The sequence below is a fragment of the Barbus barbus genome (assembly GCF_936440315.1).
Source record: "Barbus barbus genome assembly, chromosome: 13".
Classification (NCBI taxonomy): Eukaryota; Metazoa; Chordata; class Actinopteri; order Cypriniformes; family Cyprinidae; genus Barbus; species Barbus barbus.
Window position 1 is genome coordinate 31,012,996 of NC_136741.1, and position 26,977 is coordinate 31,039,972.

The 26,977-nt window shown below is 35.3% G+C and overlaps 2 protein-coding genes across 3 annotated transcripts in view; one reads left to right on the forward strand and one right to left on the reverse strand.

Annotated features, from left to right (window-relative positions):
• The window catches only part of LOC306879301 (N-terminal EF-hand calcium-binding protein 1-like), a gene marked incomplete at its 5' end in the record, with an annotated part of 39,745 nt that extends 37,193 nt beyond the window's left edge, over positions 1–2,552 (forward strand). The window contains 2 exons of the mRNA XM_079432129.1: positions 2,184–2,275; positions 2,436–2,552. Of these exons, the coding sequence (XP_079288255.1) occupies positions 2,184–2,275; positions 2,436–2,464 (121 nt within the window). The 3' untranslated portion in view covers positions 2,465–2,552. The remainder of the gene's footprint in view (positions 1–2,183; positions 2,276–2,435) is intronic.
• Positions 2,553–7,757: 5,205 nt separating this feature from the next.
• LOC306878886 (protein CBFA2T2-like) overlaps positions 7,758–26,977 on the reverse strand; it is a 38,134-nt gene continuing 18,914 nt past the window's right edge. Inside the window, exons 2-11 of one of the 2 annotated variants that reach the window (XM_079431470.1) lie at positions 20,255–20,398; positions 18,564–18,805; positions 18,368–18,457; positions 14,891–15,072; positions 13,759–14,006; positions 13,596–13,681; positions 11,839–12,046; positions 10,645–10,713; positions 10,278–10,468; positions 7,758–9,075 (exon numbers count right to left, since the gene is read on the reverse strand). In XM_079431470.1, the coding sequence (XP_079287596.1) occupies positions 8,797–9,075; positions 10,278–10,468; positions 10,645–10,713; positions 11,839–12,046; positions 13,596–13,681; positions 13,759–14,006; positions 14,891–15,072; positions 18,368–18,457; positions 18,564–18,805; positions 20,255–20,372 (1,713 nt within the window). In that variant the 5' untranslated portion in view covers positions 20,373–20,398 and the 3' untranslated portion in view covers positions 7,758–8,796. The remainder of the gene's footprint in view (positions 9,076–10,277; positions 10,469–10,644; positions 10,714–11,838; positions 12,047–13,595; positions 13,682–13,758; positions 14,007–14,890; positions 15,073–18,367; positions 18,458–18,563; positions 18,806–20,254; positions 20,399–26,977) is intronic. The other variant, XM_079431469.1, reaches the window with a different exon arrangement.

Here is a 26,977-nt window from a genome sequence, read left to right on the forward strand (position 1 = left end):
ATGCCAGAAAGCTGTGGAGTCGTTTGTGCCGTTTAGATGCAATAAATACACTTTTTGGACTGGAGAAGAAGTTTTGAGCTCTTAAAGTCTCGGGATGTTTTCATCAAGCTCTTATATTTCAAAATATCTTGTAAAATCTGATTCCTCAGGATGTGAGTGTCTATGTTCAAAAGGTTGGGTCAGAAGTCAAATTTAATTAATGTTTTCATTTATCAAGGATGCATTAAATTGATCCAAAGTGACAGTAAAGACATTTATAAAGTTACAAAAGATTTCTATTTCAAATAAATGCTGTTCTTTTGAACTTTCTATTTATCTGTGAATCCTGAAAAATAAAATGTATCACGTTTCCACAAAAATATTGAGCAGCACAACTGTGTCCAACATTGATAATAATCAGAAATGTTTCTTGAGCAGCAGATCAGTATATTATAATGATTTCTGAAGATCATGTGACGCTGAAGACTGGAGAAATGATGCTGAAAATACAGCTTTGATCATAGGAATAAATTATGTTTTATAATATATTCAAAAAGAAAACAGTTATTTTAAACGTTTTTCTGTATTATTGATCAAATAAATTCAACCTTGGTGAACATAAGATAATTATTTAAAAAACATTATTATTTAAAATTCCAAACATTTGAATGATAATGTATGTCTCCATTATGGTGTGTGTGTGTGTGTGTGTGTGTGTGTGTGTGCACCTCTGTTCTCAGCCAGATTGTTGAGGGTCATTTCAAATTAGCAGATGGCTCGTCTAATAGCACACATGTCATGAACACACACGCTTATCTAGAAGATTTACACGTGACATCTTGTGTTACTTAATCTCATTTGTGACGCTTCACATGACACCGTTGTGAAGTACATATACCTCATGTGTGGGTCTCATCTGCTCATTGTCTTCAAAGATCTAATTTAAGAAGTAATTTCAGAAATAAAAATGTAAATTATAACTTGCAGTGAATAATACTGCAGTGTAATTATCTCCTGTGGAGGGAGTGTGTGCCCTTGATTGCTTTAATAGATGGTGTGTTTCCCTTATAAAGAAGTAAAAACATCTTTAAAAGTCTGGGATTGGTACAATTTTTTAATGTTTTTGAAATAAGTCTTTTATTGCTCACCGAGGCTTCATTTATTTGATCAAAGTACAGTGAGAACAGTAATATTGTGAAATATTATTCATATTTCAAATAAGTTTTCTATATTGTAAAATGTAATTGTCTGTTGTGATCAAAGCTGAATTTTCAGCATCATTACTCCAGTCTTCAGTGTCATATTAGATGATGCTTAACAGTAAGGAGTAGTTCATCCAAAAATGAAGATTTGCTGAAAATGTGCTCACCCTCAGGTCAATCCAAGATGTAGATGAGTTTGTTTCTTCATCAGATTTGGAGAAATGTAGCATTGCATCACTGTCTCAGCAATGGATGCTCTGCAGTGAATGGGTGCCGTCAGAATGAGAGTCCAAACAGCTGATAAAAACATCACAATAATCCACACCACTCCAGTCCATCAGTTAACATCTGGAAACGACAAATGTTATGCATTTGGGAAAAAAAATCCATCAAGATGTTTTTTTTTTTACTTTTTTTAATATGAGTCCATAATAATGCTTAAAAAGTCATCTGGTCTGAATCAGGAGAGAAATCTGCACAGATCAAGCACCGTTTACAAACAAAACAGCTCTAAACAAATATGCTGGTGGATTTTGATGTGAGAGACAACAGGAGATGGACCTTTTCACTGGAGGAAGTGTTATTATGGATTATGGACTCGTATTTTAGCCAAAAGCGATGGCTCAAAGTTAAAAATGTCGTAATGATAGATTTGTTTCTTACAAACACGCAGCTTTTGTCTTCTCCAGATGTTAACTGATGGACTGGAGTGGTGTGGATTATTGTGATGTTTTTATCAGCTCTCATTCTGACGGCACCCATTCACTGCAGAGCATCCATTGCTGAGACAGTGATGAAGAGATACATTTCTACAAACCTGATGAAGAAACAAACAAATCTTTCACATTTTCATTTCTGAGTGAACTAGATGTAACTCAGAACTCAACTAAGTCTCTTGATTGCTGAAAGAGCTGGCTATTTTCATCTGGAGGATGTTGTTGATTATATCATCTCATAATGTGAGCTGGGTTGTTTCTTCTGACGTCTGTCATCTCTCTGCAGTTATTTGCAGTCTGACGCCAGTAAGATGTTCCAGCGCTGCATTATAGACATGCTGGAGGATCCAGAGATCGTCTCCACGATGCTCATGCCAGGTAAGAGCATGCGTCATTTATTAGTTGTGTTGTTTAAAGCTAAATGCGTCTGTCTCAGCCTGTAGGCAGAAGGAATTAAACACGAACCCCTGGCTGGTGATCTTTAATGAGGAGTTATGATGCTTCATCTCTCTAATATCTACCTGTTTGTTTCTCACAGCGTCCTGGTGGATCATGACAAACAACTAACAGCAGCAACAAAACACCCTTCACCGCCCACCGCTGAACCCCGATCTGAAACATCACCCCGTTGTGTCTTTGAATTAATAACTAGACCTAAAAAATATCAGATGAATCATCTGTATGTGTGACACACACACCGGTTTTGTGTTGCATTTTATAGATAGCATCTGATGTCTGATAGTTCACTGAAAACAAAACACGGTACACAGGGTTGTGCATCATTCAGAACTGAATTCAGATGCTTTTACATTCCAGTTCAATTTGTGAATTTGAATTGAATTTGCAAACAGGCAGCAGAAATGTTTAAATTCAGAGAAATTTAAAGAAATTCATATAGATGCGGTAGAAGTATTTTAAATAATTTATTTCATTATTTTTTTATATTTAATTCTTCAGTTATTTAAATTTTTAATTAAGAGAAAATGTAGAGATCCATATAAATGTTGTAAGAGTATTTTATATAAGTTATGTAATTATTTTATTATATTTAATTATAGAGTCATTTAAATTTTATTAAAATAATTGTATTTCAATTCTTCTTAAGCTACTTTTCTTTTTATGAGCTATAGTGGATGAACACGTCATTTCACAGAATTTATGATATATCAGTTGATTCAGTTTTTGATGCTAATGTTTATATTTTATTATTTTTAAAATATTTAAGAATTATTTTGAATTTGTCTGAAGCACAGTTTTGTGATAATTCTTTTAATTTTAACTCAGTTTAGCAAAATAAGTCTGATCGGTTGAGGAAAATATGTAAATAGACATAATTAGCCAAAAGTAATGCTGTAAATATTTATGTTTTAGAGCTTATGTTATTTTGAGCTTCAATTAAATTCCTCTGTATTCAATTTCTTGGAAGTTGCAATTCAGTAGATTCTCAATTCAGCATGTGATTCAATTCAGATTCACACTCATGAAGGGAAAGGGTCTGAATCTCCAGCTCTAAATCGTGCTCAACTCGATGCGGACATGCATGGGTGTAATATTCCTCGCATGATAATCAGAGCGCATTTTGCTCCATTCTGTGATGATGCTTTTGAAGCCAGTAGCTTTGATGCAGAAACAGCCAATCTCAGAGAAAAACAACATGAAGAAAAACAAGAATTCATGTGTTCTTGTAAATAATTAAGATAACATTAGCAAAATGATCTGCTACTCGAGTCTAACACCTTTAAAGTCACTTTTACTTCTCTGGATACTGGAACATGAAGCTGCATGCCGATTAGGAGCTGTCTTAGAGTGTCGGTTGATTTGCAACGAACATGTCGATCACAGATTATTTCTCAAGAGAAGTTTGAAATATTCAAGTCAAGTGTGAATAGAATAGACATTTAATGAAGATGTACAGCTGTCTCTGTAAACCTTCCTGAAGGTGTTCAGAGGACTAGTTCACCCAAACTAATCATTCTGCCATCATTTACTCACACTCATGTCGTTTCAAACCTGTACACAAAACAGCTACTCTGTTTTTTTATATATATATTTTTAAAATACTAATACAAAAAATATATTTGCTAAAATATGTTTCAAAATATATTTAAGTAAATATGTATTCTGACAATATATTCTTTGGTAATTAATTCCATATTTTTGAAAATATATTTAAATATATATATATTTTTAAAAGCCCTCCATTCATTATAATCCAAGAAAATACCTTCACATGAGACACATTTGAAGACTATATTTGTTGTCTATAACGTGTGAACATAACACATTTGAATAAAAATAAATTATGAATAAAGCCTAAATGTTGATTGGAAGTGCCTGAAATACATTTAGAAATATTGACGGTTTACAACATATTTAGCGTATAAATATATAAATAATGTTTCTGTATGGAACAACATGTGTGTGAGTAAATGCTGATTTTGGGGTGATCTATTCCTTTAGTTCACTGCATAGATACCGTAAGATCCTGGGTTGACATGGAAACCTGCTAGTTGTTACACTATTCATGCATCTTAACCGAAAAACTTGACCTTTTTGCTTTAGTCCCCCCCCCCCCCCCCCCAATTTTTGTGGTTTAGTCCATTGAATGAAAATAAAAGTGGAACAATTATTCTGTGTTTAGCTTTGTTCTTCAGCTATTTTTGATGTTACACCTAATACCTGCACAACTTCCTTTGTATGATTGCGTTTGTGAACCTATGAATATAAAGCAGCATGCTAGAAGTGAGAAGTACTACATCTTTCCAAGTAATTAGTAAAGACTCTTTCGCTCTCTCATAATAACACGGTTCAGTGTTTTTTCTTCCTTACGCCTGTTCATGTTTCTGAAATGATGCAGAAACATTGAGAGTTCAGACGACAGAGAGTAATTGGGACTTTTAAGTTAGAGTAATTGGACAGTGATTAGAAAATATGAGAAAATCTCACAAACAAACATGCACTCGAATACATTCTAACATCTGCTTCCTTATTTATGACAGATATATATTGATAACACTTACTAATAACTAAACATGAATGGCATTAACAAACAGTGTTATAATAGAACAGCAAGGAGTAGTTTACACAAAAATGAAGATTTGCTGAAAATGTGCTCACCCTCAGTTCATCCGAGATCTAGATGAGTGTTTCTTCATCAGATTTGGAGAAATGTAGCATTGCATCAGTGTCTCAGCAATGGATGCTCTGCAGTGAATGGGTGCCGTCAGAATGAGAGTCCAAACAGCTGATAAAAACATCACAATAATCACACTCCAGTCCATCAGTTAATGTATTGTGAAGACAAAAACTTGCAAGTAACAAATCCATCATTATGGTGTTTTCATCTAAAATAGAAGTCCATAATCCATAATATTCCTTTCTTGGATGGCCCGAGAGTGAGTTAATTTTCCACAAATTTTAATTTTGGGATGAACTATGCCTTTAATATATATTAAAATAGTCACATGTAGTCAAATGTAATACTGTTTGTTAATGCTATTGATCAAACCAATCATATGCAAGCCTATATATGAAAATGACAAACTACCATACTACTTTTAATACTTTAAAATGTAGAGGGTGCATGATATGCAAAAATTGTAAATGCAAAGAGGATGTAGCTACTATGTTCTTCAAAAACAATGCGAAAAGTCCTCATATTATTTAGTAATTATTAGCATTAATGTGCTGTTCTCCCTCTTCTGCTGGTGTTAAATCATTCAAAAAACATTTTTGTTATAAATGTAGCTATTAAAAGTATCTGAAATCAAATAAAATGCAAAGGAAACAGTTCTCATTTGCATTTAGTTGAACTTGAAGCAGCCTACTTAAAATTATTAATTAATTTGTAGTTTTATCAAAATTATATGTGCTGTAGACATAAAATAACAAACAAATTACAATTTTAAAATGAAAACGGAAAATATAAAAAAAATAAAATATTAAGAAATTATTGATTAAAAAGCGATGTGTTTGAGCTCATTATTGGCCGCAGGTGACCTTACTCTCCGTTTGTGACCGAAAGACAATTGTATGTGTGTGTGAGTGATTGAAGGAAAGTGTGTGATTATTTAGTGAGCGTGAGAAAACAGATGTAAAAGGAGGCGATACAAAAAATGGGGTGAAATGCAGTTACACCTAAATATCTGACTTCTGCTTCATTTATCTGAGCAAAGCAACGAGTGAAAGTATTGACAGGAGAACCTGAGGCAGGGAATCTCTCTCTGATGGGAAGCACAATCTCAATTCCTCCCTGATTTCATGAAATGATTCGAGCTGAAGGAGAAGATGAAATCACATCATGCAGCAGCGGAGAGATCTGGAGCTGATCCTGCAGACTTCAGCATCAAATCAAGCGAATAAACACCTGCAGCTCTTACTGAGCAACCCGGTCTCATCCCAACTCGTCACATACTGAGACACAAAATCAAGTGCATGAGGAAAACGACGCCTATTTCTTCATTTTGCATTGAATTGCATTATTTTCTTGAATGAAATCAAGCACATTCACACTAAATATGACGTTTTTAACACGCAGTCCTGTGTGCGATCAGGTTTTGAACAGGATTTTCTAGCGTGTAAATTGGCTCTGACGGAGAAATCCGAGGCAGAAATGTCAGAAGTGTTTGCTGAAGTGAAGCAATAATATTATGATTTCCATTCAGATTTTATTTCTGGACTGGTTTTGGTGTTTAATCACGTCGCGTTGTTCCAAAACACTCTTAAATGTCAAGCAGCTTTATTATAGTATCATGATGATAGAGGAGATGTTTGTGAAGATGAGCGTGTGGGTGAAGATGATATTTCTCTCTCACACACACACACACACACACACACACACCCCTCTCTGCATGTTATGAATGACTAACTCACGCTGTCTGTCTTCATTAACGTTAATGTTTAAACCCCCAAAGCCTCAAAATATGACACAATCGGTTCACTCCATCATTCTAAAACTATAAATTGCAACCCATTTTAAGTTTGTTTTTTATCTTTCAAGAACTCAAAATGCAAAGTGATGGTATCAGATGGTAAAACCATAGCTACCATATTATTTAAACAGTATTTGAAAATGCATGTTGAAAACTCACATTTTGAGTCAAAATACTTTATTACTTATTAGTTTTTTCCAATAACTGTTGAATAAGTGGAAGAATGGTAAACAAAAAAACTATGATTAAAGACTCTTGATGGCGCAGAAGAAGAATTGTTTCCATAAATCAAAGTAAATGTGAAAAGCGACACATGCTCCTCTCACAATAGAGATTTGTTTGTGAAATAATTCATTTCTCACTGTTGTATCTGCATTATATCATTATAAACACGCAGAAGGTTTATGTTTACATGGTTTTCAATCCAAACTTTTTTCCTAACACAACTTCACCTCAAATGTGAGCATAAATCTGCAGTGGGTTGGTCATGTTGACTCAATCTAGAAGCTGGTACTCCAGTGTGTTTCTGACATCTAGTGGTGGAAGATGGAAAACTATGGGTTAAAATGTCCCTTTCTCATTCTCATTTCTTGTCCATAGAGACCACTAAATCTCAACACATTTCTTGAATGGTTCTGCTCTTATTAAAAGTCTTCTCATCTGATCTGAAAATCAACTTGTGTGATTTATTCACCTCTGTTGTGAGGTTTAATGTTGAATTTGATCATTATAGTGATGTGTGAATTCGTTTTATGTTGGATGTTACACTGTATATTTGTTACTGGAGGATTTTTGGACAGCGATTCATTTATGTGGTAATAATGTATATAAGTAGGGGAAAAGTTAAAGTGAGGCTTCTCAGAATTGGGGCCTGAAGTGTCATGTTTCTGGTGTTTTATTATATATGTGGTATATATCATACCTCATCAGGTTTCCTGATCACAGTTTATTTTTTTATGTCTATATTATAATACATTCAGTGCAGTAACAATACATCTTATAATTACAATTAAATACGGATTATCAAATTAACCGAATAGTAAACGTATGTATTTCTTTTTAAATTAACTTTTTTGAATGTTATTACTCTACAAAGCACAGTAAAACCTCCGTGACATGATCAAATCATTGGTAAAACAAAGACAACGGTCATCAAAGCCTGAGGTCACGTTAATGTCTTTATTTTTTAATATCTACTTCATACCAATATTCAAGAATTTTCGAAGAAAAGAAAAAACTCAGAGTAGCTCACAAAATAAAGATTCTCTTGCACCGTTATATTTTACACATTCTTATAATGAAAAAATAAATCAACATGTGGTGTACCGTACGAAACGAAGGTAGCTGAAGACGCCAACGTGGAAAACAAGGAAAAGAAACAGCTTAAGACTCACCTCGACTCTACAAGTGGAACAAAAATAAAAGTATATACATATAACATCCTCCTGAGATTGCAGAGTTTTGTATGTGGACACAAACAGATGATCTGACCGGTTCAAGACCTGGTTCGGTGGATCTTATAAATCACTCAATCTGTACTGGAAGCTGTTGATTGTACATCTGGACCCTGATCAGAACTGGTCCCTTCAGACCAGGGTTTGTCCTCCACGTTTAACACACACACACACACTCCATTGATAATATTGTCAGATAATAATGATAAACTGTCTGGAACGGGAACGAAACATGAACATGTCACAGCATTGACAGCTTTGGTGAATCCATCACTTTTATATTGCTCTGATATTGTATTTACAGACACATTCACACACACAAACAAACACTCACCAAACACTGACAACAGTGTGCGGGTAAAACAGATCACATTTGCACCAAATAAGCAAGCTGAGTCACGCCGAGCGATGCCAAAAACACGTCCTTCTGTCCATAAACTGGAAAAGTGTGTGTGACTGTCCTGCTTCTGTCACATCCAGCAGTTAAACTCTTCTTCCATTGAGTCCATGGCTCTCAGTGTCCGCAGGCGTCTGGCGTGGAGGAGGACGAGGCTGGGGTGGCTGGTGTGGACGCTCTGCTGGAGATCTTCTCCAGGCCTGGACTCGGGACCAGGCCGCTCTCCGGAGCTTTGGCCAGGATGCGTGGCATGGATTTGGGCTGCGTCTGGAGCCCCGGGCTGCAGATGAGATGGTGTCGTTCCCAGTCTTTGTGCTGACAGAAGGAGCCGCAGTAACGCGCCGCATTACAGCCGCTGCACGTCTCGCTCGCCTTCCGACCGCAGTTCCAGCAGCACTGACAACCAGAGAGAGAGAGAGTGAGCAAATCAGAAAAATTACAGCTTACAGCCATTACAATAATAAACATTACATTATAAATATAGAAACATTACACTTTTAAATATTATTATAAACTAACACTTATAAATAATGAGCAAGGACAAATAAACACATTAAACTGACTAAGAGTGACAATATAATTTTATATATATATATATATATATATATAATTATATTGTCACTCTTAATCTAATATATATATAATTAATATATATATATAGTATTAGTGCTATATTAGTGCTGGGCAACGATTCATTGCAATTAATTGCATCCAAAATAAACATTTTTGTTTATATAATATATGTGTGTGTATTGTGTATATTCATGCATATATAAAAGACACATGCATAAAGAATATAGTTTGAAAATATTTACATGTATCACTTATTTTGGATGCGATTAATCGCAATATAATTTAATATTTATTTTAATATTTATTTTTAAATTTTTTGCTTTTTTATCAACAAGGAGGCATTAAATTGATTAAAGGTGACAGTAAAACTTATGTCAGTAATTATATTTAGTAGTACTATGGTATATACACTATCATTCAAAGGTTTGGGGTCAGCAAGATTTTTTCAGGAAAAAATTAATACTTTTCAACATTGCTAATAATCAGAAATGTTTCTTGAGCAGTAAATCAGTATATTATTATGATTTCTGAAGATCATGTGACACTGAAGACTGGAGCAATGATGCTGAAAATACAGCTTTGATCACAGAAATAAATTACATTTTAACAGATATTCACAGAGAACAGCTATTTTAAATTCTAAAAATATTTTAAAATTTTACTGTATTTTTGATCAAATAAATGCAGTCTTTATGAGCAAAGAAGTCTTAATATAAAAACCCAAACCTTGGAATGGTGATGTGTAATATTGTAATATTTGTATGTTTATTTAATCTTGTGTCTTCCAATAGTTATATTTGTTATTTGAATGCACTTTCTGTGCATTTCTGTTCTAGCACCCAGTTTAGATTTTAAAATAACCAAATGTTGATTCAATCAGTTTGCATTATAATTAGCCTCATTTGCATAAAAAGGAAGCCAGAAAAGAATGACCCAATTTAAATATTCATGATGCATTGCTATATCAGCGTATGCAGCATCTGCGGCTGGTGACTGAATGAATGCGTGTTTAGCGTGACACTCACCTCGCTGGAGTCTTCCTGCTCGTTGATGACCTGTATGGCGTCTTCGGTGGCTTTCCTCTTGGCCTCGGCGAGAGTTTTCTCCATCTTGGCTCTCTCGGCGGTGATCATCTCGAAGGCTTTCTGCTCGGCCTCTGCGACGGCCTTCTGCACCTCGTCCATCGCCTGACGCTTCACCTCGTTCACCGCTTCCTCTGCAGAGTCCAACCACACATGCATCAATATTTTGTTTCATGCATGGTATTTTCTTGAGATAAAACCAGCAAAGAGCTTTGAGTCTGAAAGTGCGATTAATGAGAAACAAGACTGAAGAACAGGTGGCAGGGGAGAAAACAGGTTTCCCAGGGTGCATCTGGGGTGCTGCCCTTACCGGCTTTCCTCCATATCTCATCAGGCACATAGCCAGAGCCGGCGCGCTGGGGAAGATCCCTCTGAGAGTCTGCGGGACACAAAAACAAATATATTATGAGCAAATTAGCATCGAAATGCTTCAGAAGCATGCAGGAGGGACAGATATGGAGGCACGTGAGAGTTCTGGGCAGCGTTTGGTCACAGATGGTGGTGAGGAACGCGTCCAGACCTCAGCGTTTGAGACGATATTCTCTCAGCCTGGACTCAAATACACAACACCTGCTCCATCAGCAGGCCCTTTTTCAAACACAAACACACACACACACACACACACACTTGGTCTGCTAGTTGGGTTTTAAAAGACGGTTCACACAAAAATTTAAATTCTGCCATTTATTATCCTCATGCTGTTCCAAACCTGTACGAGTTTCCTTCTTCTTGAGCACAAATGAAGATATTTTGAAGAATGTCGGTGACCAAACAGTTGACGGTAGCCATTGACTTCCATAGTATGTCTTTAGAAGTCAATGGCTACCGTCAGCTGGGTGAACTATCCCTTTAATATTCAGTAATATTATCAATTTGACTGCACTGAAACTATCGGACGACAACAAAACTTGAACTGAATCGAGCTGAATGATTAAGTTATTGTCTTCTGTAGAGCTGCTTTATAGCTGAATCAAATTCATAATTGATTAATTTTGATTTATTTTTGTTGTTAAACTGAACTGAATCAACATTAAATTGACTCGAGCTGAATAGCGACACTACTGTCTTTAGTAAACCTGCTTATGGTTGAACTTCACTTGTTTCATAATGAATGGACTTAATTATTGAACTGAACTGAATCAATACCGAACTGAATAATGACACTATTGTCTTCTGTAGAGCTGCTTATAGCTGAATTGATTCATATGTGATCTGTTGTTGAACTAAAACTTGAATTAAAACAGTCTTCAGTTAACACTGAATTATTAGCTTGTTTTATAATTAATGCAATTTACAGTTCTTGAACTGAACTGAATCAATACTGAACTGAATAATGACATTATTGTGTTTTTAGAGCTGCTTTACAGCTGAATTTGTCTCATTTGATGAAGTTTGCATCACTGATTCGGTTATATTCCTGTAAAGCTGCTTTGAAACAGTCTGTATTGTATAAACATAAAGGTGAATCAAACTTGAAATGATTCTGAACTCCTAAACGACTCGCCTGTGTTGACTCCCTCTGCCGACAGAGGGCTGTGTGTCTTGCTGAAGGGGACGTTCCCTGCGGCCGATCCGTTCTTGCGTCCGTCATCATGTGGGTTGGAGCGTCGCCGCCAGTAATTGAGCTCCTCGCGGTCGGACTCCTGACAGCGCCGCAGAACGCTCACCGAACGCCGCGTCTTCTCTACCATGTCCACAATGCAGTTCAGCACCTACAACCAGAGACACGACAGAAAACCTTAGAACACGAGACTCAAATTCACAAAAGTTACACAAAATAACTTGCTAGATTTAGCTCACGCTCTATGGTGATTTCCGGAAAAGGGTTCATGAACACATTTGCTTGGTTTTAGATGTTCATATTTCACTATGTCCTAGACTGTTTTTATTAGGTGGGTGGACAGACAACGAAATAACCCACTGCGCAATGTGACGTCGTAGTGACATCTTTTCCATGTCATTTTGGACGTCCAATTTCCGTCCATTGATGGGGTTATTTTGTAACGCCAGGCGACGTCTTTTTTCGACGTCTACCGCACGTCTAATGTGTATATCACAACTGCCATAGACGTCCAAATGACGTCCAAAAAAAATAAGCCAGATTAGGTCAAATGTTGAACGTCAAAATGACGTCCAAGTTGGGTCATGGTTGGACGTCCAAATAGTGGACCTAGTTTGGACGTCGAATAGATGTCCAGAATTGGTCATGGACCGACGGACCCAATATAGACATGATCTGCACGTCTATCCGACGTCCAATGTTTAGTGGGAAGAGACAAACACAAAATCCTGGATCCAAATCAGTTTACTGATTGGCAGAGAAATAATGCTCAGGATCAGAGGATGCCCCTTCTTATCAGGAATGGGTAGTAGAACTAGCTGGAGTGGTTGCATTCAAAAAATGTCTTATAAGCAGACAGACAAGTTAAACCTATACTAAAAAAAATGGTCCAAGTACCTTTTTGGAAATGGGACAGTAACCGCTGTGTGTGAGAAATATACTGATTGTGACAGTGTAAATGTGATGTGTTATAGATTGGATTTCCTTTATTGCATTTTATTTAATTAATTTTCTCATCATTATATAATGATTGATATTGTAGCAATTGAATTTAATGATAGCCAAGTTGTGACCCTAAAGCCATAGTTGGGGATTGGTTTGGGATGGGTTTGTTAACAGGGTAAAATGTTGATTCTGTACAGAGTTACTGTATTATATTCAGAAATTTGCTTGAGAATCAATTAAACTGTTAATAACTAAAATAAAATAACTTGCATATATATACACTCACCGGCCACTTTATTAGGAACACCTGTTCAATTGCTTGGTAACACAAATTGCTAATCAGCCAATCACATGGCAGCAACTCAATGCATTTATTAATAATTAAAAATATTTTAAATTATATTTAATTGTATAAATATTAGATGGAAACACGTTTCCTTGGCAACAAAAATTAGTAAAACTGAAATCTAAATTTACAGCTAAAAAGAAATATTAAAACAAACAAAAAACAACATAAAATTGACAAAAGTACTTAACAAAATTACAAAAAGTTAAAATAAAATGAGAACTGAAAATGAATAAAACCTCAAAATAAAAGCTTAAAAATATTAATAATACCATGGTGTACTATTATGATATTGATTAATATTTCAAAACTTTTATTAAATAAAACATTTATTCTTGATAGCTGATTTGTGATATTCACAGTTTAATACTGTACCATGATATCAAATTTTTAATAAACCCAGTCTTACATGATCCAGATGTCTCCATTCTTCAGCCCACTCTCTGTCCGTCAGTCTGTGGTCCACAGGTTCCTCGCGGTAGCCTCCGTTACTGCCTGTAAACGTCAACAAAAACATGAGAAGTGCACTAGTGTGTGAACATGAATGTTAAAGGCGTGCTGCCGTGTGTTACCTGTGAGCCGCGGCCGCTCCTTCAGCTCCCTGAGCTCCAGGATCCGGTGCGGCTCTCTGTACAGGTGAGGTGTGCTGATGTCATCCAGTGCGTAGTGCTGCAGAGGGGGCGGAGTCGGGTGGATCTGGGTGGGGAGCTGCAGCGGGTGGGCGGGGCTGTGTCTGGGGGCGGGGCTAATGGTGCAGATTCGTTTGGCAGGAGGCTCCAGGGAGGCGGGAGGACGCTCATGAAATCCATTCTCTTTACTTCTGGAATCAATAAAAAAAAATGTAAAATAAGAATCAAATCCCTAATAACATGTTTGGACCTTATGACAATACCATGGTACATTTGAAAATGGCAACCATTTAGTGCCATGTTTTATATTAAAATGCAATGGTAAAAAATGGCTAATAACACTTATAAAAAATTATATAATTGCAATACTTATATTTTATTTAAGCTTTATTTCAATTTAACAAATGTTTTTTAAATTTTAATTCTTTCCAATTATTAATAATGGTATTTTAACTTAATTCAGTTAGTTGCAAAGGCAAAAGTTTTCATTTAGTTAATCTAATATTTATATTAGATTTTATTGCAGCTTTATTTTAAGTAACAAGCTATATTGTATTGTACAGTACTATTGTAATTTACAACAATACTGTAGCTTTGTCTTAATTTTTAATAGTGCTGTCAAACAATTAATTGCAATTAATCTCATCCAAAATAAGTTTTTGCTTACATTGTGTATATACTGTGTATTTATTACTTATATAAAAACACACACATACAGTATATATTTTGAAAATATTTTCATCTATATTTATATTAACATAATTGATGTTATGTTTATACATTTAAAATATTTATATATAATATTTCTTTCTTAAATGTATACATGCATGTGTTTGTATTTATATACATAATAAATATACACCGTACACACATATATTATGTAAACAAACTTTTATTTTGGATGCGATTAATCATTTGACCGCACTAATTTTTTATAAATAGTATACAGTGAAAACATGGCGTATGAATAATCATTTATATAAAGCAATGGTATCCCATACCATAACTTTACTATAGTACTTGCATGCTATTTTATTTAAGAGCTTTAATTTCTCAGGCGTGTGTGTGTTCGTACCTGTTAGGACTGTGGCGCTTGCTGCTCTCGTTGGGATCCAGCAGTAGTTCGGTGGAGTCGGCGGGCGACGGGACGGTGGTGCTGAGCAGGAGGTGCTCGTGTTGGGACAGATACTGCGCTGGAGTCTGTTTGGCGGCCCGAGCGCAGTGCAGCAGCTCTCTCTGCAGTAAGGGCAGATTGGCCTGCAGGAGAAACACTGCGTTCATCTCACTGCACAACAAACATCAGCTGAACGCCACACTGTTAGTAATAGTGGTCGACCGATATATATCGCCAAGGCCGATATATCGGCCGATATTTGGCATTTTTTGGCAAGTTTTCCTGTTTGGCCGATACATTTGAGGCGACTTTTATTTTGATGGAGCTGCTGAGCACACTCAGTTCTCACATTCTCCCTCTTGTTTGCTGTCGTCGTTAACAGTTCTGTCTAATACGGATAGAAGTCTGTCTAATTATCAGATAGAACGGTTAAACAAAGGAATTAAAATGCCTATACAAAAAGTATTATAACAACTGCTTTTATATTATTTGTAATAGAAAGGCAAACATTATAATACTTTCTCGTTTGCCTTCAGCATTCAGCAAATGCGCATTTTTATAATTTAAACAAATCTTTGAATGAATAATGAACATTTAATTTCACAAGCCTTGCAAACTTAGTCGGATCCAGCTGTGAGATCTTGTGAAGTGTGTCTCGTATTTTCGGCGTGACGGTCGGTTCGTGCGAATTGAATGCGGACAGGAGGAGATTTCAGCTTTACTGGAGACGCGCGATAGGCAAACTTTAAATTTGTGACTTTTAAATTATGCTGCGCTTTATCTGTCATATTCATGTCCATTGTGTGCTGTTTGTAAAATGAGTGTTGCCTTGGCTTTATTTGAAAAAATATGATTCCCAACGCACACAAACGTCTCAGAATACTGAGTGCCCTGTTGTTTACAGCATTTACTTTATTTTTTATTAAATATTTATTTATTTGTGAAAAATAAGGTATGTATGTTTATTTTACACTATGTTTTTAATCAATTTTCATCATTTAATCAGTTTTTCAAATTTCTTAAATATTAATTAAAATAAATAAAATTATAACAGCTTTATATTGGTCATCGGTCACCCTGCTTTCCAAGATATCGGTTTCAAAAAGCCCAATATCGGTTGATCACTAGTTAGTAATCAAACCCACTTTGGAGGGGTTTTCTTAAAGTCTGACCAGCACATTTTTGGCATTTTTCCTGATAAGAGTGGAGATAAAGGCCAGAGGGATTGGTTCCTCAACAGACTTGGAGGAGCCGTGGTGTCTGTTCAGTGTCACTACGCGTTCTGCACGCCATTACAGCTCTTTTCACCAAAATAGTCAAATCTTTCATATGAAAACACTTCAGAAGAATGGAAACGGAGAAGAGAAACAGTCGGCAAGATGAAACAAACCAGAGCCAGCGCTCCGTTTCTTACATGATGAGCGTGTGAGTTTGATTAGTAATGTGAACATATGAAGAATATCACTGTTTTCTGTCAAACCATCTGGCAAACACAAGGGGAAGATACTCCCTCCTGTAAACTAACTTGCACATCTCTCTCTGTAAAACATGCTAATGTTACTAATGGGAAGCCCAATTCATTTGAACACTGATAATTCATTGAGTTGTCACTCAAATATGGTACCATATCCAGCATTTTGTATACATTTTAAAATATTACATCGGTATCTTTATTTTATTTTTTTGAATGAATGAATGAATGAGGCATTGATGAATTTTATATATTCCTTACAAAATAACAAATCCACAATAACTTAAACACCAACCAAATGTTTTTTTCCAAAACAACCAGTCACCCTATAATCACCCATCCTAATACAATTAATAATATTTGATGGATTTAATTAAAGAAAACGTTGATAAATGCTTCTATAAATTAAATTATATAAATGGCTTTTATTTGTTGATTTTAGTTGTATTGGTCATATTTACTGATTATGATGTTAGCCACTTATAAATGTTATTTTAGTATTATTTATAGATTTTATATACCCTTTTTTCTTTATTATTACTTTATTACTGTTGAGGTTTATTTTTATTTCAGTTTAAGTTTAGTAGTTTATTTTATTTATTCATTTCCAGTGAGTCATTTTAGTGATTCTACTTAGACTTATTTCAGTTATTAATCAATTTCTGATTTTTAGTTTGGTTAGTTTTTTTTTTTTTTATATATATATTTTAACTTAATTTTAATTTTATCTTAAAAGCATTTTTAAGATAAAAGAACCACATCAAAAGAACAATTCGTTTGTGAATCAGGCTTCATTACTAAACACTTTAGTATTGATGATATTCAAAATTCAGTTTTCATATAGTTATAGTTATATAGCATATATAGTTATATGATATATTAAACATCTGAAGAAAATGATCTGGGAAGCTTTAAAATGTTTTGCAAACAAACGAGCATCTCTGTAATTTTTATTAGCAGTAGAACAAATATTTCTGTACATGATTAACTCGGTCCTCCTCTCACATATGCCGCCTGTCATTCAGATTCTCACGACTGTGTTAACCGCTGCCGAGCTCCATATGCTGTGCAGCCTGTAGAAACCTGCAACGGTTTATAGTCGTGTTTCACACTTCCGACCGCCTGGAATTCTTGGAAGTCTTAGTCCGCTTCGTAAATTACCAAAGGAAACAAGTCACCTTTCACTTTCTCCATTCAACATCCCTGTCATGCATGGTATCATAAAATATTTTCAATATACTTGATATTTTCAGTATAATATTTTAAGATCTTTTTCTTTTCTTTTTAAATATTACTATTTAGGTTCCATTTCTTTTTAGCAGTTCTAGCTTTTATTTATTTGCAGTTAGTAATTAAGTGCAACTAGTTTTTACAATCCATTTCTGATTTTTAGTTTGTTTAACATTTAGTGTTTTCATCCTCATTTATATATTTATATATCATATTTATGTATATTTAACTTTAGTTCAGCTTTATTCAACAAAATTGTTTTAATAGTTTAAGTTACAATCGTCTAATTCAAGCAGCTTCACATCAATTTCATCCTAAATATATTTTCAGGGATTCACAAAAATCCTCAAATCAACATTTCTGCTTTTTTCACTTAAAAAAAAAAAAAAAATAGTTTTACATTTATTTTTTTAATATTTTAAACTTTTTTTCTTATGTTCAATTTATGTTTAGTTCAGTTCTAGGTTTTTATTTTTTACTTTGTTTCCATCTCATATTTATATTTTATTTAAATTTTTCTAATTTTTTCTAATTCCTTTTTTCCTGTTTACTATTTTATCCCAATTTTCTATTTTATTTTATTTGCATTTTATTTTGGTTTATTCAGTTTCAATTCAACAAATGTTTGAATAGTTTATTTTAGTTAACTATAATAGCCCTGGTTAACAATAGTAACATGGACGAGTGAATACAGAATTGCCTTTTTTAGCTCAACTATTTCTTTATTGGGCATTTACCTTCAGGAAGGGAATGACGAACGGCCTCAAGGGGAAGTTTGTAGCTTCTTGCAGTCTGGAGTGAAACTCTTCAATGGTGACGGTGGAGTTCTGTGGGAGAAACACATGGCTAGCTAACTCTGGTTCACGTTTGACCAATCGGTGCTCGTGCAAGCGTGTGTGTGTGTGTGTGTGTGTGTGTTTGTGAGAGACGTACCACCAGCGCCAGCACCAGGTTCCGGACGCTCTCTCCGATCTCAGGCGAGATGTCGTTGCCGAACTGCTGCAGTGTTGTGAGGAAGCGCTTGAGTTTGCTCAGCTGCCGCGCGCCGCAGGTGGCTGGAAGCTGCTGATTGGCCAGAGAGGAGGAAGATGATGATGAAGGGCCGTTGCTGTAGCGCTGAGGCGGAGAGGGAATGGCGTTGAGCATCGGCGGTGAGTGATTGATCCCATTGGTCACTGCAGAAAGAGCAAATGTGGTTAGCAATGATCTGCAAACACACAATTAATGCCTCAGTATTATTTAGTGCTGTCAAAGGATTAATCACATCCAAAATAAAAGTTTTTGTTTACATAATATATGTGTGTGTACTGCGTATATTTATTATGTGATATATATATATATATATATATATATATATATATTAGAAAATATTTACATGTATATTTATATTATATATAAATATTTAATATACAAATATATATATATATATATATATATACACACACACAGTATATATTTTGAAAATATGTACATACATGTATTTACATGTGTGTATTTATATAATTTATATTATATATAAATATATTTAATATACAAATATACAATTTTTCTTATATGTGCATGTGTGTGATTTTTTTCCTTTGTATTTTGGTACTGCAATTAGTTGCTCCTGTAAGGTAAATGACTTTTTTCCCTCATTCTAAGTTGTTTTGAAATGAAGTGTAAATGCACTACTATACATTTAAAGTACTGTACTTCTCCGGTGAAAGATTATATGCCAGTATAAGGGCGTCTGTGATTGTGTTCAACTGGAAATGGAAGGTCAAGTCAAGCACATTGCATACTGTAATCTGCATACTACATACTGCAATTTTGACAAATACGTTATCCAGGTATTCCATGCATAAAGAAAATTGCTGTTTGTATACGTGTTAACTAAATTGCATTGATTTTTATTTTTATTTTTTTCTCTCCGATTCATCAGCATTTACAAAAAAAAAAAAAAAATCTAAGAAGCATCAAAACCTCACCATTAGAAGTGGAAATTGCTGATTATGCAACTAGTGCTACACTGTTGTCACATGACCTCATTAATCTGTAATCACTTTTGGTTTATCAATCACACTGGATACTGTAAATTGCATACTACATACTACACATGTTGACAAATGCAATAAGGTATTTACTGTTTGTGTAAGCATTAACTAAACTGAACCAATTTAATTTATTTTTTTCAGTTCAATATACACTTAAAAATCTATGGCATCCGTATCTGATTCATCCATCTGCATAAGAAAAAAAAAAAAAAAAAAAACTTTAATTAAACATGTTGGGAGTGGATATTACTGAATAAAATATATAAATAGTATGTGGAATAGATTGCATGATTCCACAATGAAAATTTCAAACAACTAATATGCTGCATTGTTGTCAAATGACTTCATTAAATATGTCTGATATCACTTTTGTGCACTGCAAACTGCACACTACATACTGCAAATGCTGATAAATGCAATAGTTTATTCAGGTGTTCTATGCATGAAGAAAATTCAAATCCTGTGCACAGTATGCATACTGCAGAAATGGTAGTATGTCATCCTACGGGACACACTAGTGCCAATGCCACATACTGCATAGTGCAGATAGCATGCGTGTTTGAATGCGGTGTTGTGTGCAGGTCTCACATGCTGTGGTGGAGAAGGCAGCCGGTCGAGGTCCGCTGGGGTTGACGGAGGGTAGAGGAGGCATGACGGAGACGGTTGGTCTGGAATGAGTCTTTCCATCCACTGGGGAACCGGGCATGGCAGGAACGTTCTTCTCTGTACTGTCTGAAAAACCAGAGAGACTGAGCTGGAGATTGACAGATCACTTATTATCTTCATAATCATGAACATTTCTGTTTGTTCATATACAGATTTCCATTAAAAACCAATAAAGCGCGGCAGATTCGTGGCAGCAGAACATCTCTGATCTCATTCGTCCTGACATAAAATCACCATGCAATCATTTCTTAACCAGATTCATCTTGTATCTGCATCCAAAACATTCCCAGAAGCACCAGGGCAAACGATGCAAACACAAATGGAGTTATTGTGTCTCATGCATTGATATGCAATCGATGCATTGATATGTAATTCATGTTTAAAGACGCCTCGACAATCCAATTGAGCCCAAACCTCTTAAAGCGGCATAAATTTCCGAGCTCGTCTAATCTTAACCCTCGCACCCTTACTAAACCCATCGTCCTTTCTGGTGCACACCAGATGTTTTCTGCCCCTGTGTAAGAGCCGTGGAGTCCCGACAGCTGAAGTGCAAATGAACCAGGTTTTGTCCTCGGGAAAGAAAGGGTGATCATTGAGCCCCCTTAAGAATGTAGAATCGGGCCATTTCACGCTCGCTAACTAGGCTTCACAAAAGCCGTCAAGGGCTGAACGCATACTTTCTGCCTGTGAATGGACCACCAGGCCCAAAAGTCGTAGATCAGAGGTGCTATTGTTCTACAAGAGCCGTGAGAGAAGCCATCGGCCTCATTTGGAGTATATCAGACCGCTGGAAATGCTTTTACAAAGGCAGCTAATAGACCCACACAGATCGAGTTGTCAAAGGTCATGAAACGCTTCTTACCAGACGACTTTTCATGGACGGACGGGGCTTCTCTGGGTGAAAAGCGTGTTTTGTTTAATGTTTATTCATGGGAAACTAATGCAGTGAATGTGTTTCTCGCGTATAGATTTTCAATGGGTCTCTCCACTTAATGAAAAGTAAGGGGGCTTTTAATGGGATTGTTATAGCGCTTTATTTCTACGTTTCATTGCAGTCGTGATAAACAGAAGAAAACTTGAGTGAACTGAAATGGCATTTTGCAAGTTATAGTTATGCTGTTTATATAACTTGATTTTTATTAGTTTGTTTTTAAGTTGGGTTATTGTAGTTAACTAAAACTAAAACCAGAAAAAAAATTGTTGTTACTTAAAATAAAATATACTTTAATTGAGAGATTTATATATATATTTCTAAGTTTCTCATTTTTGTTTTTAGTTTAACTTGAAATACAAAAATAGCTAAAATAAATGAGCCAAAACAAATTAAAATTAACAATAAAAACTATATTCATATTTTTAAAAACAGCAAAAATTTATAAAAATGATAAAAACAACAAAATTACTAAAACTTTAACCAAAATCTAAAAATAAAATCGAATTCAAAATATTAACAAAAAATATAATAATATCAATGATACTAAAATAACACTGCTGTGCACTGCATTAAATAAAAGAAATCACAAAAACATAATACAACAAATCATGTTTCTATGGAGGAAAAAAAGTGCAGTATAATAATATATAAAAAAAAACAATTATATAACATAAAAAAACAATTAAGAGGAACATTTATTTTCCTATTATTACATTTAATTATTGTATACTTCTGCAAGTTTGGTCCTCTATACGTTTCAAATCAATGTTTGAAGGACAAACTGAATGCTGAAGGACCAATATCTTGCATTTTGCAAATTAAGCATATGCCATGTATTGCAATGAATCTCATTCTTGTGTTTTATTGTGAGACTCCAACAAAACCATGGTCTTAGCCCACTAATCGAATGCGGCGCAGTCACAGGTGCGACACACTTTTGCACACACACGCTTGGACACGCAGACACAAATCTTGTGGTTTGAGAGCGCACCTGAGCCCCGCTCCGGGTCCTTCAGGCTGCCCCTCTTAATGCCTGACTGAAAAAAATCATATGCCAGCTTTTTTCCCTTCCATGTACACCTGGTTCCTTCTTAGGAGGCAGGAAGTAGAACACAGGAAGGACCTGGAGAAACAGGAAGCCCAGCCATTTGGGTTTGTGCCACACCATAGGATGTACACAAAGCCTCCCGTATCCACCGTCTGTTAGCAGAGACTAGCATCGCACCTGCGGAGAACACCAGCGACCTAAGACAAGATACAGTTCTAGTAGCCAAGCTACATTTGGGTAACGTGGATTAAAAACATTTTATAAAAAGTTCCAGTCACCTTTATGATAAAATATTACAGATCAAAATATATCAGCTAGACTGATTAGTCAGCCAATATTTGGCCATTTTGAGATTTAGATTTTTTTTTTTTTTTTGAAAATCAAACAGCCTTGTTTATATAATTAAATTAAATTTAGAATTTTTAGAATAAATTAAGGCTTATAAAAATCAAGTGTATTCAAACTGAAGATACTTCCAGCTCTTAAATGTGTCCTTTTTGGTGGTTTCAGGGACACAAGGCAGGTGTGGAGTCTTGGTTATCAGTCACTGAACCGCTCGAGATGTCTGAGGCAGGAGCATCCTTGCCTTCCACCTGAGACGGTCGCCGTACGCACACACACACACACACACACACACACACCGCATGAACGCGGATCCGTACAGGAGAGCACACAGGTCTGTTAGCACAGCTCCAGGATCAATATTGATCTGTTAACAGCTTCCTCTGACTGCCACCTGTTACACACCGCCTCCAATAAAGAGGAAAAATGCATTACTGCTGTTATTGAACGTCCCTGTCAACATCAGCTGGTCCTCTGACACATCTCATGATGCTGAGAAACGTTAAGCTGCATCCTAGATATAACATTTAATCATTGCTTCACCACAGATTATGCATAATCAAATAAACATACTAGTTATTAAAGTACACATTATGCATAAAATGCATATTACTGTTTGATTTATGTTTATGCATATTAAGGAATATTTGAAATGAATACATAGAAGTCACACAGATCATTATGCAAAACAACTGAAATCACTTCGTTTTTTAAATTAATTCAAATTATAGCATAAACTCTAAACATTTAATATTTAGCTCTCTGATTAGTCAATATAATGCATTCCGGATCAAATATTGTTATATAACGATGCTAAACTGAATGATTAATTGATTTCAACTCAGATTTATCTCCATCTTATCCCTCTATTGATTGAAAAAAAGTTGTATGAATTTACATTTATTTTAATTCTACTTTTACATTCAAATTGCAATTCTGCGTCCTGTTTGCCACCTCAATTCAAATTTAACTATTCAGGCATTTTTCAAATCATTTTGTCTTTTTTTTTGTCTCAGAATTTTGAATATCTCACAATTCATAGTTTTTCTCAATTCTGACTTTTTTTTCCCTCAAAACAGGTTCATTTCTGAACCTATCAAGAAATGCAACTCAACCTTTAGTCAGAAATGATGAGAGATGTTCTTTATAACTTTTCTGATTTCTCCTAAAACATATGAAAACATAAACTGTGTTGATTTGGTTGTGAATACATGTGCTGACTCTATATAACCAAACCCATCTGAAAGAGCTTTACTCCCTCAAAACGTTAAACTGAGGCACAAAGAGCTGATTTAAAAGCCTGGCCTGTCTTTGTTTAAAATGATATATGAATTTCCATTAAAAGCGAGTGTTTAGAAATCATTTAAAGAGTGCGGGACAAAGCGCAGAGAGCCGCTCCGCCTCCAGCCACACATCAGCAAAACAAACCCACACAGAGCTGCTTCCAGCCACGGACACAAAAGGGTTAAGCTATCAGATCATTATTATGTGTGTGAAAGAAAGAGAGAGCTGGGACGGATGTTTCTGCTTCCCTCCCCCTCCGTCTCCTTCTGTTCTTCCACCATATGGAGCTGATGGGGGTGCGAAGGACAGCTGGAGTCTCCAACGGTCACCTGTGTCCAGATCCCAAATCACAGAGCACACTTCTTCTAGGCATCACAATTCTGACCTTTTTTCTCTCAAAATTGTGAGTTTATATTATAAATCAGATGTTTTATTTCTCAAATTTGCAAGTTTACATCTCACAATACAGATTTTTGTCATAGAATTACAAATTTATATCTCACAATTTGGACCTTTTTCTAAGAATTGTGAGTTTACATAATTCTGGTGTTTTATTGATCAAATTTGCAAGTTTATCACAATTCAGACTTTTTTTCTCAAAGTTTATATTTCACAATTGAGATCTTTATGCTCAGAATTGCAAGTTTTTGTCTCACAATCCAGACTTTTTCTCAGTATTGCAACTTTATACGTCACAATTTGGACCTTTTGTATCAAAATTACGAGTTTATATCACAATTCAGACCTTTTTTCTCAAAATTGTGAGTTTATAGTACAATTCAGACTTGTTTCATAGAATTACACATTTATATCTCACTATTTGGAAATTTTTCCTAAGAATTGTGAGTTTATATTACAATTCAGCTGTTTTATTACAGTTTATATCTCACAATTGAGACCTTTATGCTCACAGTTCAGACTTTTCATAGAATTCAAAAAATATATATATTTGACAATTCTGACTTTTTTCTCAGAATTGCTAGTTTATATCTCACAATTTCCTCAAGTTTACATGTTTTTCATCACGATTAATAACTTGAAATTCTGAGAAAAAAGTCCAAATTGTGAGATACAAAGTCTAAATTCTAACGAGTCGCAAACAACAAAATGCATGAATAAAAGATCTCAATGACGTCTCAAACTGTGCACGGATTTGCCGAGATACCTGCACTCAAAACTCAAATGACCCGAGCTGCTCTCTGCATTCATTTCATAGCACTATATGAAACTGTTGTCTCATTTACAGAATTTAAGTTGAAGAAACATAATCGATATAACTCCATGAAGTCTCCTGGGCTCTGAAAAGCAATAAAAAGTTCCAGTGGGGAGGGAAAGAGGAGTTTGACAGGAGGAGAGGGAGGCGGGAGGGAGAGTTAAAGCAAAGAAGGCAAAACAAAAGCTGCACCTGGTGCCTATCAGTCCACACACACACACACACACACACACACACACATCTGCTGCTCTCTCGCAGCGCATGCGTCCGTCTCAGCAACAGGTCGAAGCCTCACGCATGCTGACGTCATCAACTACATCCAGTCTGACCCTCAAACCCATCCAGATCATTCAGCTCTCAAGTGCATTCACTGGAAATGGATTTACTGGAGCTTTTAGATATTTAGGTTATATTGTGTAAAAAAAAAAAAAAAATCCAAAGTCAATAATGGAGAACATTTTATACTAAAATACTATAAGTCTTTCTATTTCAAAATTAGTTCAATGTGTTACTCGCCATTTCTTTGCAACTTTGAAATATGGTTTTTAAGAAGTAAATCTTACTCCAATGTTTATTTCAGTGAATATTAATGATTAAGTGATTAATTAGCAATTGAAGACGATTGGATTGTAAAAGCACATTTGAGATGTACTTAATTGTTTTTTTTAACTTAGAGTAGCATAAAAATACTATGGTATTTGAATATGGTGAACACAAAATGCTATCAAGTACCCTGATATTATTATTATCTGGAAAAAATATTTGACTAATTAACTACTGACAGTGAGCACGATTAGAGAAAGGGATTCATTGATTTAAACTTTTCTCGAATAGTTTCCATATTAGAATGACAAAACCTTAAAAAAAAAAGTACCATGGTATATAGAACACTTTGAAAAAAATACCATGGTATTATTCAAAAACACTGAAATATTTAAACTTCTTAAACTATCTTTGCACCATGGCGTTCTGAAAAGATCTTGATTCAGGGTTATTGTGCACAAAATCATTTTATGAATCGCTATGTTTGTCTTATTTTATAATAAAAACTATCTAAACATTCCTAAAACTAAATGCATTGACTTGACAAGGAAAATGGTTTCAAATATGAAGATGTTTTCAGAGAATTTGTCAACAATAAATGTATTTGAATGCTATTGGCAGATATTTCCACTTGTTTTAAGCATGAATCTCACTTCATTTATTTATTTCTGATGTGAATGTAGTTTCATGAATGCCAGACAGCTGGTTTTTGTTTGAGAAGGACTTCACACATTCACACAGATGCACATTTGCATGATTAAGTGAAGGAATCGGTTATTGACATCCTGATAACAGGAATATTGGAAAGCGCTTGTGTGTGTCATGACTAATGTCTCTGTGCTTCGGCTCATCTCCTCACTGAATTGCTGTCCTTCTAACCTCTGTGGGGTTAACTGGTTGGCCGGCTAATCAATCAGTCGCTCAGCGGCTGCTCTGATTGACTCCTTCCGCTTGATTTTAGAAACACAGAGATCAAGCTGTGGGACTCGATAAGAGCCTGTTGAAATGTTAATGTCAGTGTGTTTCTCTGGCACACACACATCTGGTCTGATATAAGCAGGGTCTCCAGGCCTGTTTCTAGCCAAAACTGTCCTGGACCAGCTGCATCACGTCTCATGCCTGATGAGAGAAAAACTCTCCAGTCCAGATCTACAATACGCCGTCAGCTACCTGGACTACATCTTCACAATATATTTCTCACTTATGGACACGAATATGGGAGTTATGTAGCATTTGAATATCAAAGTGCTACCAGCTGATACTTGTCAGGGTAACTAAAAT